The sequence below is a fragment of the Gastrolobium bilobum genome, unplaced genomic scaffold (genome assembly GCF_033153095.1).
Source record: "Gastrolobium bilobum isolate Gb01-03AN ecotype WA unplaced genomic scaffold, APGP_CSIRO_Gbil_v1 utg34888, whole genome shotgun sequence".
Taxonomy (NCBI): domain Eukaryota; kingdom Viridiplantae; phylum Streptophyta; class Magnoliopsida; order Fabales; family Fabaceae; genus Gastrolobium; species Gastrolobium bilobum.
The window spans coordinates 40,281-53,188 of NW_026895886.1; the positions used below are offsets into that span (position 1 = coordinate 40,281).

At 39.3% G+C, this 12,908-nt stretch overlaps 2 protein-coding genes and 1 non-coding gene across 3 annotated transcripts; 2 read left to right on the forward strand and 1 right to left on the reverse strand.

Annotated features, from left to right (window-relative positions):
• Positions 1-5,310: 5,310 nt before the first annotated feature.
• On the forward strand, positions 5,311-6,489 carry LOC133296607 (uncharacterized). Its single transcript, XM_061495630.1, has 2 exons — positions 5,311-5,397; positions 5,542-6,489. Exons 1-2 carry the CDS (start codon positions 5,311-5,313, stop codon positions 6,487-6,489), a joined length of 1,035 nt encoding a protein of 344 aa, XP_061351614.1.
• On the reverse strand, positions 5,707-5,813 carry LOC133296611 (small nucleolar RNA R71). Its single transcript, XR_009749530.1, has one exon. It is a non-coding gene; the product is annotated as a small nucleolar RNA R71 (small nucleolar RNA).
• A 450-nt stretch (positions 6,490-6,939) lies between the features above and the next one.
• On the forward strand, positions 6,940-7,665 carry LOC133296608 (uncharacterized). The gene has a single exon (XM_061495631.1). The coding sequence runs from the start codon at positions 6,940-6,942 to the stop codon at positions 7,663-7,665; it is 726 nt and encodes a 241-aa protein (XP_061351615.1).
• The last annotated feature ends 5,243 nt before the right edge of the window (positions 7,666-12,908 follow it).

Below are 12,908 nucleotides of genomic sequence, written 5' to 3' on the forward strand. Positions count from 1 at the left end.
GTCAGATCGTTTTGAGTCCCCAGAAGGACGAACAGTATTCCTTGCTATAAGGGCAGACCCATCAGAGGACTTAGAGTCCTTGTCACCCAACATTACTTTTCGGCGAAGCTCCTCCCTTTGTACTTCAGAAAAAGCAGTAGTAAGGGAAGGTAATGGGTTTTGCCCCAATATTCTTCCACGACCATCATCCAGATCAGAATTAAAGCCAGCAAGAAAATCATAGAGACGCTTTTTCTCTATATAATTTTTGAACCTTGCATTAGCTTCTAAACCTTAATGGTCTGCTTTATCATAAAGATCCAACTCTTGCCACAGTGTTTTTAGAGCAAGGAAGTATTCAGTAACGGTCATCCCTCCTTGGCGTAATTCTCTCACCTTGGTGTTGAGATCAAAAGCCTGAGATGCATTGCCCTGGTCAGAGTAATATTCTTTAACAGCTTCCCAAATTTCTTGAGCTGTATCAAGAAATAAATAAGTTTGACTGATATCTGGTTCCATTGAATTAGTCAGCCATGTTATGACTAAAGCATTTTCAGTCACCTAAGCATCATAACCAGGTTCACGTTCTGCTGGTTTTACCTTTTTCCATCAAGATACCCTATCTTCCCTTTAGCCTGGATAAGCAACTTAACAGATTGACACCAGTGTACATAGTTCCTACCGTTTAAATGGTGATTGGTGATCTGCATTACTGGGTTGTCTCCAGAAGACGAAGAGTTGGGAAAAGGCGAGGTTCTAGACAAAATTTCAGAAATTTCAGCATCCTTGGCTTTCTAACAGGTACCTAGAAAAAAAGTTCCTTCAAATACGACTTTGACCCTCAAATCAGGAAGAGGGTTGCTCGCCAAAGTCAATGAATGAGAGCAATCTTGGCCACAGTGAAACAGTAATTGCTACAGTAATGAACAGTACTGCTATGGGTCTTCTGTGGGCTGGCTCCGAATTTTTGTTATGAACCTAATGGTGGCCTTGGTTTCGTGGTTGGAGGTGTCTATGTAAGGATTTTGGCTTGGCAGTGGCTAAAACAAAAAAAAGGAATAGGAAAATGACTTAAAAATAAATCAGAACGGGGAAGAGACTGGAATATAACCAGCTCTTGATACCATGAAGAAAAGAAGAAGTGAAAGAAGTGTTTTGTCTGGATAATAGTTTCTTGATTCATTGAGAGACCCAATGGGCCCTTTTTATATTTAGTACATCCAACTACTTTAATAAATATACAACCACCAACTACATCAATAAATATACAACTACCAACTAAATATACAACTACTAACTACATCAATAAATACTATCTAGAATATTCACATATTCTACACAATCGACTCCCACCCCTACCCTTACAAGTCGGGGAGGCATGTACACTTTTGCCCTTATGGAGTAATAGTCAAAGGTGAATTCTTTTCGAAATTACTATTACATTTTTGTTTCAAATATTTAGGACATAAAAAAGTCTTGGATATTAGTTTTTCAAACAAACTATATGGAATCACCTTTGATTATTAGAATTTTCTGGATCAAGTATTTTGCTGATGCATATCTTCCCAATTTTATTTGCCCATTCTGCATTGACTAATGTATTGCTGCATAAAAACTTTAGCTGACCAAATGAATCCTTGGAATCACTAGAGTAAATACAGCTTGAAGTAACCTTCAAGGTCTAATCTTTATTGAATAAATTGACATATGGATTGCGCACCTACCTCGCTAGTTGAGTGTGCTCATAAATGTTTCTCAAATTGCATAGTAGTGCAATTGAATTTTGTGATATTTGATAATTCTATTTAGTGCTGTATTACATATTTGTTACCCGATTCAAATAAACCGCCACATTGACCACAAAACTGCTTTAGCATGTGTTATGTGCTTGGACAAGAGAGGTTCAATTGGTAAGTCTTTTAAAGCTTTTAATTGAGTAGTTCTTTCAAATTTTGAGGACAAAATTTTGTATGTAGGGGAGTAGTATTACACCCCAAAATTTTATTAAATCTTTTATAAACCTATTTGGAGGAGTGTGACCTTGAGTCAAAGGAATTGTGCTTTAAAGCTAATAATTAGCTATTAAAATAATAAAAAGGGAAACATTACCGAAATTTTTTCCTTGTACTCAAGTTTAATTATTGAGTCAAAAATAAGTACATAGGGGAGTTAGGCGAAATCATAGACTTATACATATATGTTGGAAAAAAAAAATCTATTAAGCTAGTACCCAAAATGCAGTGGATGAATTCTTTATTTTAGGTTATGTGATTAATGGATTAAATTGATTAATTGATGTTGATTTCCTCTTGAGACCATGAGTTAGGGTTCTTTACTGGAAAATTTGAGGCTTTTCAAAATTCCCAATGTTTTTCACGAATTGATCAATTAGATATGCAATTAAATGATTAAATAACATGTTCTCATGTTAAATTGGTTGATTGTGCATTAATTGATTACTATTTAGGAGTTTTGAGATGAGGTCCGAGTTCTTTGCTTGAATAAATTTGGGAATTTTTTGCATATTAGCACTTCTAATGAAATTGATGGATTGGTCATTAAATTGGTTGCTAAATTAGAGTGCTGGAAAGTTGAAATAGTTGACTTTTCCATGTTGTTCTTTAAATTGCTGATATACCTGTGCCTTATGAGATCTGTTAAGTTGTTGATCTAGAAGTATTAAGAAAAAGAGGTTTCCTAAGATATTGAGTGCTTAAATACTGTTGTGGTATGCTGAATCAATTTGAGCTTGGGTTAACTGGTTAAATTGAGTGTGATTTAGTGAATTGAAGATTTCGGATTCTCTTGATAATTGATGCATGTTCATTGTTTTTCTCTCATGTTATTCTTGACATGCTTAGTTGAGTTACTAGTTCTAAAGATATTATAAATGTTAGAGTTGTAATGGCTAATTCTGAATTAGTTTTCGTTTGACTGGAGAGTGTGATGCATGTGATGAATTGCAACTACTGATGATTGCAAACACTGGTGTATAATGGACAGGATTATTGGACTGTTAAATTTGATTTGGTATATGGCCATTGATGAATCTGGAAATAATTGTGCTATATCTGTTTTTAACTCTTTATTGGTTGGGCATTTTTCTGATTTTCAGGTATGACCCCTAAAAAGAAAGGAAAGCTGGCAAATGCAATTCCAAAGCCACAAGCACCTTCCATCCAGTCTCCACAGGCACCTCCCATCCAGACTCCACCAGCATTATCACAACCAGAGTATGAACAACATATTTTCAAGTTAACAGCTCATGCTGACTGGTATGCATCTGTAATGTTGCAGAGAAAAGTTGTCAAGGAAAGAAAAATAAAGTGTAAGGATGATGAGCATTGATAAACCTTTGGTTTACCATGTTGTTAGGCTAAATTATACAAGAATTATGTAGTAGATTGCATGGAATTCAAGGTTTTACAACAAATAAGTCATAAGATAGGAATTTGAGCTAACGTTTTGAAGTTCTTTGCATTTTGAAGGTAAAACCACACTTATTGGTGCTAAAAAGTGATGAAGAACTCATGACAAAGAGTTGCGGCTCAAGATGGACCAAAGGAAGCCAAAATATAACAAGTCAAAGGCAAGAATAGCACGCTCCAGCGCAAAGAATGGACGCTCAAGCGCGTGCAGGCAGGGGAAACAACCAAATTAAGCAATCCAGGACGTTCAAGCGCACAAATGCATGCTCAAGGCCCAAGATCACATGAATCCACCATCGAGGAGCGCACACGAGCGCACAGATGGACGCTCGAGCGCGTGAAGGCAGGAAAATCCAGTAATTCATGCTCAAGAGGATGCTCAAGCGCCCAATAGCGCGCTTGAGCGCGCAAACACGCACCAGTCAACCAAGATTTAATGAGATTTAAGGAGATTTGCCACAGGATACAGATTTGTAATATTTCTTGAATGAAGCGGAAACAAATCAGTCTTGATTTATCAACTGATAGAGATCCCTGGGAAGATTTGAAGAGGGATCATAACAAAGATTCGAAGCTCAATCCGTCACCCAATCTGCAAGATCTTAAATAAGAAAAGTAAGTAATTAAAGATTTGATTGCAAATTTGATAGGGATTCATGAGAAGATTGGATGGAGGATTATGAGATATGGCTTCAATGGTTATAAATAGGGAGCTGAGGGTCACTCATTCACAAACTTTTACACTAGAACAAATCTAGAGAATTACATAGAGACCTGAAGGAGGAATCCTGTTACGGAGCGCTGGAACACTGAAGAATCAAGTCAACATCACACCAATAGAGGCTTGGGGTTCTCTTTTCTTTACTATTGTTTTTGAATTCAGTATGCTAGGCTAGATTTTTATGTAGTTAGGGGTAGATGGAACCCAATTGAATCGTTTATGTTTATGAATTAAATTGTCTCTAAAATCTTTTCCTTTTATAATTGAATAAATTTATCTATCTTTAATGCTTTCTATAAGTTTGCTCCTTATAAAATGATTTTGGAGAATTGTATGACAATAAGGATGTTGGTGCATGAATCTTGAATTGATAAATTTATCACAATCCTTGTGATCTAGGGATAGACATAGGGTAATTGTGCAATCTTTAAATTCTTGATCTTAATGCATGTTTTCTTGGGAAATAATCGGGGAACTAGGGTTCTTCTGAGATCACATAGATTTAGAGTTACAAGGAATTGAGCCCTAATAAACTTAGAAAAAATTGATTGGCAATATATTAAGAAAAGGTTCTTGACTGTTTAATTCATAGCATAACGAGGATATTGGGGGAAGTCGAAACCCTAACTACGCTTATTTTAATTTTTTTTATCAATCATCATCTTTTTCAATTGTCTTTTTGATTCTGAATTTTTAAATTGCATGTTATTGATTCTTTTAATTTCAAATTCAATTCTCTCCAATCCTATTCTTGATTGTCCAACTAAATCGCAATTAGTGAATTAGTGCTTGAAAATTTGATCCTCGTGGAAACGATCTCGTACTCATGTACACTTTATTACTTTACGACCGGTGCACTTGTCGAGTCGCAACAAGTTTTTGGCGCCGTTGCCGGGGATTGGATCTTTCAACATTAGAAGTAACTAATTACCTTTTACATTGGGCGTTTTAATTTTCTGCATTATTTTTCTGTTTTTATTCTCTGTTTTCCATTGTTGCATTTTTTTGTTTTTCTTCACATCTTTTCAATCTTAGTTTATGCGAGGTACTCTTAACCCACGAATCTTGCAGTTTGATCCTGAGATAGAAAAGACAGAAAGGAAACTCAGAAAGAATGCAAAGGAAAGGAAGGCTAAGGAAGCAAAAGAAGCCTCAAGTTCAACGGAACCAAAGGAGGAAACAATGGCTGACAACAATGTAGTTCAGAACCCTCCAAGGACGTTGGGAGATTACATAACCCCAGCTCGAGTTCCTCAGACAACAAGCATTGTTAGACCAACCGTGGATGCTAACAACTTCGAGCTCAAGCCAACATTGTTGCAACTAATTCAAAAATATCAGTTCGCTGGAGGAAGCACATAAGATCCTTATATTCATCTTGATAACTCTCAACTCTACTGTGATACATTAAAGACGAATGGAGTTTCACGTGACGCCATCTTGCTCAGACTATTTCCGTGCTCACTGAAGGATGTTGCAAGAGCTTGGCTGCAGTCACTACCTGAAGGAAGCATCACCCATTGGGATGACTTAGCAATGAAGTTCTCGACCAGATTCTTCTCAACTTCAAAGATGGCAAGACTCAAATCAGAGATCACTGCTTTTGAACAAAAAGAAAGTGAATCTTTGTATGAGGCATGGGGAAGGTTTAAAGGACTACTCCGAAAGTGTCCTCAACATGGCATTGAAGCAAGGGAGAGAGGAAGAATTTTCTTCCAAGGAATGACGACAAGCACAAGAACACTGGTGAATGCTGTAGTAGGAGGATCATTGAAAACAAAAACTCCGGAGGAAGCATTGGAATTGTTGGAATCCTTAGCTTCTCAAGAGTATGACAATGCTCCAGTCACACAAAGGAGAGCGAGAATCATGAAGCTTGACGGATACAATGCAATCTTGGCTCAGAATGAACAAATATTGCAAATTAATAAGAAACAACAAGAACAATTAGATGCTATTACAAAGCAATTTAATATTTCTCAAGTTTCTTCTGTTAGTAATTCTCAAATTGTTTGTGGTATTTGTGCAGATGCTAATGCAACAGAAGATTGCGACTACATGAGAACACCAGAAAAAGCGGAGGTCAATGGAATCTGGTACGATCAAAAGAACCAGAACAATCCAGGGAGGAACCAATATGGGAATAACTATAATCAAGGGTGGAAAAATCCTAACCAACACCCTGGGTTTAGTTATAAGTCAAACCATCAGCTGAATCCTCCTCTGCCACTACAACAACAACCCCCACCACAAGGCAACACTTCAAAGTGGGAGAAAGCTTTTGCGCAGCTGTCCAAGACCACATCGGATTATATTCAGAATGCAAATGCCTTTAGAGATGAAACAAGAGCTTCATTCTGAAATCAAGAAGCTTCTATCCGGAACCTGGAAACTCAGATTGGCCAGCTGTCAAAACAATTTGCTGAAAGAACTCATGGCACCTTCCCCAGTAACACTGACATGAACCCAAATGCACAATGTAATTCAATTGTCACCAGAAGTGGGATCGTGATCCAACCTGTGAAAAAGTTCCCAGTTGAGAAGAAGAAAGAAGCTGAACCTGAAGCCGAAAAGGAGAAAGAAGAAGATGCAGGAGAAGCTGAAAAGAGAAGTCCAGAGAAGAAGCAGCTCAAATGGTAGAAAAAGAAAGCTCTGGACCGACAAACAAAGCCAGCAGATCTGTCTCCCTATGCACGAGTTCCATACCCTCAGCGGTTGAAACAAGAGATCCAGAAAAAACAATACACCAAAATTCTAGACATCTTCAAGAAGCTGCAAGTGAACATTCCATTCGCAGAAGCCCTGGAAAGCATGCCGAATTATGCGAAATTTATGAAAGACCTTATGTCAAAGAAGCGCAAGCTGAAGGAATGCGAAACAGTGGCCCTGACAGAGGAATGCAGTGCAATCATCCAGAAGAAACTTCCTCCCAAGCTGAAAGATTCGGGAAGCTTCAGTATTCCTATAGCCATAGGAAATATTGAAGTAGGAAAAGCATTATGTGATCTGGGAGAGAGTATAAATCTGATGCCATTGTCCATGTGCAGAGCTCTTAGAATTAAGGAACTGAAGCCAACAACGATTTCTCTCCAGTTAGCTGATAGATCGATCAGACGACCAGATGGGGTAATTGAGAATGTCTTAGCTAAAATTGACAAATTTATCTTCCCTGCAAATTTTGTAATTCTGAATATGGAAGAAGATATTGAGATTCCCTTACTACTTGGAAAGCCATTCCTAGCCACCGCCAGAGCAATGATCGATGTGGAGCAAGGGAAACTGATATTGAGGATGAACGAAGAGACAGTCACCATTGATGTCTTTGAGTCAATGAAACATCCGTCAGATGGAGGAGACTGTTTCATGGTTTATATAATACAAGAAGCAGTTGATGACACGATAAAAGAGGAGAGTTCCCCACTAGAGTTAGAACAAATCAACGAAGAAGCTGAATTTGCTGATAAAGAACCAGTGGTGGAAGAACTAGAAAGAAAGAAAGATGACATCCCTATTGGAGCACCGAAGGTGGAGCTTTAGGAGTTACCTCCAAATCTGAAGTATGCTTTTCTTGGTGACAACAACACTTATCCAGTTATCATTAATGTTGAGCTGTCAACCATAGAAGAAGTAAAGCTTCTCAAGGTGTTGAAGAAACACATAGCTGACATAGGATGGTCCTTCTCTGACTTAAAAGTTATAAATCCTTCCTTTTGTACTCAAAAAATTCTAATGGAAGATGATATTAAACCTGTGAGGAAGCCGCAAAGGAGACTCAATCCAACCAAGAAAGAGGTGGTAAGGAAAGAGGTAGTTAAACTATTGGATGCAGAGATGATCTACCCTATATCTGATAGCGCATGGGTAAGTCTTGTACAAACTGTACCCAAGAAAGGTGGAGTCACTGTAGTAAGAAATAAGAATAATGAGCTGATTCCTACAAGGACAGTCACCGGGTGGGTGGAGGATGTGTGTTGATTATAGAAGACTTACTGCAGCCACTCGAAAATACCACTTCCCAATTCCTTTCTTGGACCAGATATTGGAGAGACTAGCTGGCCATGCCTTCTACTGCTTCCTGGATGGGTACTCAGGTTACAACCAAATAGCAGTAGCTCCAGAAGATCAAAAGAAGATAGCATTCACATGCCCTTACGAAGTCTTCGCTTACCGGAGGATGTCCTTCGGCATGTGCAACGCTCCGACAACTTTTCAAAGGTGTATGCTTTCTATCTTTTCTGATATGATTGAGAAATCCATTGAGATCTTCATGGATGATTTTTCTATTTTTGGTCCCTCTTTTGACACTTGCTTAGAAAATTTGTCCTGTGTTTTACGAAGATGTCAAGAGAGTAATCTTGTTTTAAATTGGAAAAAATGCCACTTTATGGTTAAAGATGGCATTGTTTTAGGACACAAGGTGTCCAAAGATGATATAGAAGTTGATAGAGCTAAAATATCTATTATTGAGAAACTTCCCCCTCCCTCTAATGCTAAAGGTATTCGAAGTTTTCTCGGTCATGCAGATTTTTACAGGCGCTTTATCAAGGACTTTTCCAAGATAGCAAACCACTATGCAAGCTGTTGGTCAAGGATGAGGAATTCAATTTCACGGATGAGTGTTTAGTTGCATTTAATATTTTAAAGGATCGATTGACCACTGCACCTATAATCACTGCACCAGATTTCACTTTACCTTTTGAATTAATGTGTGATGCTAGTGATTATGCCATAGGAGCTGTCTTAGGACAAAGAAAAGATAAATTGTTGCATGTAATTTACTATGCTAGTAAAATTCTTAATGATGCACAAATGAATTATGCTACCACTGAAAAAGAATTACTAGCAGTAGTCTATGCATTTGATAAATTTAAACCGTATTTGCTGGGGTCTAAAGTAATTGTTTATACTAATCATGCTGCCTTAAAGTATTTGTTGAATAAGTAGGATGCAAAGCCACGATTGCTTAGATGGATGCTGCTCCTTCAAGAATTTGAAGTAGAGATCAGAGACAAGAAATGAGTGGAGAACTTGGTGGCGGATCACCTATCCAGGATCCAAGAAAAGGATATTCAAGATGGACCTGGACTGAAGATCAGAGAAGAGTTCCCCGATGAGCAAATTCTGGCTCTAAATGTCATCTCAGATCTACAACTGGAGGAAGTGAAGAGCACAAGTACACCTCTATGGTTTGTGGATTTCGCGAACTTTAAAGAAGCAGGAGAAATTCCAGTAGACTTCACATGGAAATAAAGAAAGCAGTTTCTACATGATGTCAAGAAATACCTATAGGATGAGCCCTTCTTTTCCTACAGATATGTTGATGGAGTAATAAGGCGATGCATTCTGGAAGATGAGATGAAAGACATCTTGTGGCATTGCCATGGTTCAAGCTACGGTGGACATTTCGCGGGAGAAAGAACAGTCATAAAAGTACTGATGAGTGGCTTTTATTGGCCAACCCTTTACAAGGATGCAAGGAAGTTCGTTGAATCCTATGATAGATGTCAGAGAATGGGGAATATTTCCAGGAGACATGTAATGCCCCTCAACAACATATTGGAGGTTGAGATCTTCAATGTGTGGGGAATAGACTTCATGGGACCCTTTCCTCCTTCCTATGGCAACAAATACATCCTGGTTGCAGTTGATTACGTCTCGAAGGGGTAGAGGTTGTTGCTCTTCCTACTGATGATGCTTGGGTAGTCATCGTGTTCCTAAAAAGAAATATATTTGTCCGATATGGAGTACCACGAGCAATCATAAGTGATGGAGGAACTCACTTTGACAACAGACAAGTGGCGTATGTGCTGGCTAAATGCAAAGTGAAGCACAAGATTGCCACACCATATCATCCGCAAACAAGTGGTCAGGTTGAGATATCCAACCGGGAGCTGAAACGTATCTCGGAGAAAACAGTCGGAAGTTCCAGAAAAGACTGGTCCAAGAAGCTTGATGATGTACTGTGGGCATACCGGACTGCATTCAAAACTCCAATCGGCATGTCCCCTTTCCAATTAATGTTTGGGAAGGCTTGTCACTTGCCAGTGGAATTGGAACATAAGGCTTTATGGGCAATCAAGTACCTCAATTTTGATTCCAAGACCGCAGTTGAAAAAAGACTACTTCAACTGGATGAGCTCGATGAATTCAGACTCTCTGCGTACGAAAGTGCCAGTCTCTACAAGGAGAAGACGAATAAGTGGCATGACAAGAAGATCCTACCTCGAGACTTCAAGGTGGGGAATCAAGTATTACTCTTCAACTCTCGGCTCCGTCTCTTCCCTGGGAAGTTAAAGTCCAGGTGGTCAGGACCATTCATCGTGATGAACATGAAGTCATACGGAGCAGTAGAGATCAGTCCACTGGATTCCGCCAGAAGCTTCACAGTCAATGGCCAACGCCTGAAGTTATACATGGGAGGAGAAATTGACAGGGTAACAACCATGGTTTCCCTTATAGAGGCAAAGTGAGTCAGGTACGTCAGGCTCAGCACGTTAAACAAGCGCTACTGGGGAGGCAACCCTAAAATTTATTGTTTTCTAATTTCTTTACTTCTAATAATTAAGAAAATACAAAAAAATTAGATAGTTAGGTTAAGGTGATTAAAAGTGAGGAGTAAAATAAAAATCTGAGTGGCTTAGTGGACGCTCAAGCGCACACCTTAGTGCTCGAGCGCTCAATTGTAATGAAAATAATTGATCGAGCAGGGCGCTCGAGCTCCCAACTGAACGCTCAGGCGTGTTATAACAGGAAAAATTGAAAATAATTGGCACTTTGCACGCTCGAGCGCCCAATCAGCCGCTCAAGCGCGCAAGATGAAAGTCACAGGGATGTCTACCTGCCACTACGCGCTCGAGCGCTCAAACCAGCGCTCAGGCGCGCAAAAAAGGGGGAAAGTGCAATACAAATAGCACGCTCGAGCGCCCCAATGGCCGCTCGAGCGCGCTTGCACGGCCCGAAAAAATTTTAAAACTTCTTTTAAATAACCCCTTTTCCCTCATTTCATTTCACCTCTCTTATTTCCACTTCTCTGCACACACCCTAACCTTTATCTCCCTCTTGAGTGCATTCTCCTTCTATCTCATCCACAAGAACATCAAGGTATTCATCTTTCATTCTAATTTTATGTTAATAAATTATGACCTTGCAATGGTTCTTTCCTGTTCTTATGAAGTGCAAGTCAAACTAAGGGTTCTTAAAGGGTGCGATTTGGGGATATAGGGTTTATCTGAAATTGATAAATAAGAAATGATAGACACACCATTTTTTGCAATTTCTCGATGAATTCTCACAATGATAGTGTTGCTAGAGATTATGAAGTGGTGGAAGACATGAAAAGATTTAGTAAATAGTTCAAAGAAAGCTGCACTTAAGGTGTTTGATGAAATGCTCATATGGATAGAAACCATTAAGACCCCAACTTGTTGACGGAAGGTTAATGAAACAAAGACATCATGGGTGTGCATTTGATAGTGATCAAGTTTCAAGGAGGGTACATTGTAATAGCCATGTAGTTCATAAGAATATTCTCATCACATGGAGTGCATCAATGTAGGACTATTTTATTGTTACAATCTCGTTTGAATTATCACTCTGAATTGCAAATGCAATGCATACACTAAATTTGAATGCATAGTCAAGTGAGTGCAATATTATGGTAAAACATCCATAGTACTCTAGTCACTTCCTCAATTAACATCATGCAAGCTTTTACAAGTTTTCCCAAGATGTTACTCATATACTAAATCTGGGAATTCGAAATGCATAATTGAATTGATTGTGGAATTCTTTCTGAAATTGCAGGATGTCTGGAAGAGAAAAAAGGCAAAGAGGTACCAAGCAAATTGGTGCTGGTTCTAGTTCCCAACCACCAAGGGAGAGAGGTGCAAAAATTCAAGTCACCCACCTATGAGCAGAGATACCATGCACACATCTTGGGCAAGGTAATATGCAAGGAGAGAGTTCTCCACCTCACCATGGGCCAGCATCTTGATGTCTACAACAATATCACCAGGCAGGGTTGGAGAAACTTCTGCACCTTGCCAGTAGTGATAAGGGAAGATATTTGAAGGGAATGCTTTGCAAATTCTCACATTGAGGAGCAAGAGGGAGTAGAGAAGCAGTATGTGAGCTTCGTGAGGGGGAAAGAGATCAACTATGATCCCCTCTCCATTCAAAGCTTATTGAAGACAGCCATGTGTGACTGGACATCTGTCACCACTTGTGCATATCAGAACAAGTGCCATTCACTGGAATATGATGAAGATGAATTGGAGGCTGCAAAGCCTATACTGGAATGCATCACAAATCCAGGAGAGAAGTGGGACAAAACAAAAGACGGGCGTCCTAAGAGAGTATGGCTGAAGAACTTGAATAATCCAACCAAGGTCTGGTATCACTTTGTGGTCAGCAACATCATGCCATCTGGCAAGCACACTGAGGTGGTGGTAAAGCAGGCAGTTTTGATTTGGGCAATTATGACAGAGAGGCCCATAGATTTTCCCAGGATCTTAGCTGAGAGCCTTTATGACATGGCTCACACAAACAGCAAGAAGGCATCCATTGGCCATAGTTATCTGATACAGTACATGTGTCAGGCAGCAGGGGTAGAGATTCCTGCAGCTAGTTGAAGAGAGATTACCTTTCTGCCAACCATAAATGCCAAATGGATTTCTGACAAGCTGAGGCAACCAGTAGAGGAAGATGGTTCTATAGCATAGGCATCCCAGGCAGGTAGGTGGAGGAGAGTTAGACGCGCACCAGCCCAGGCAGAAGAGGCT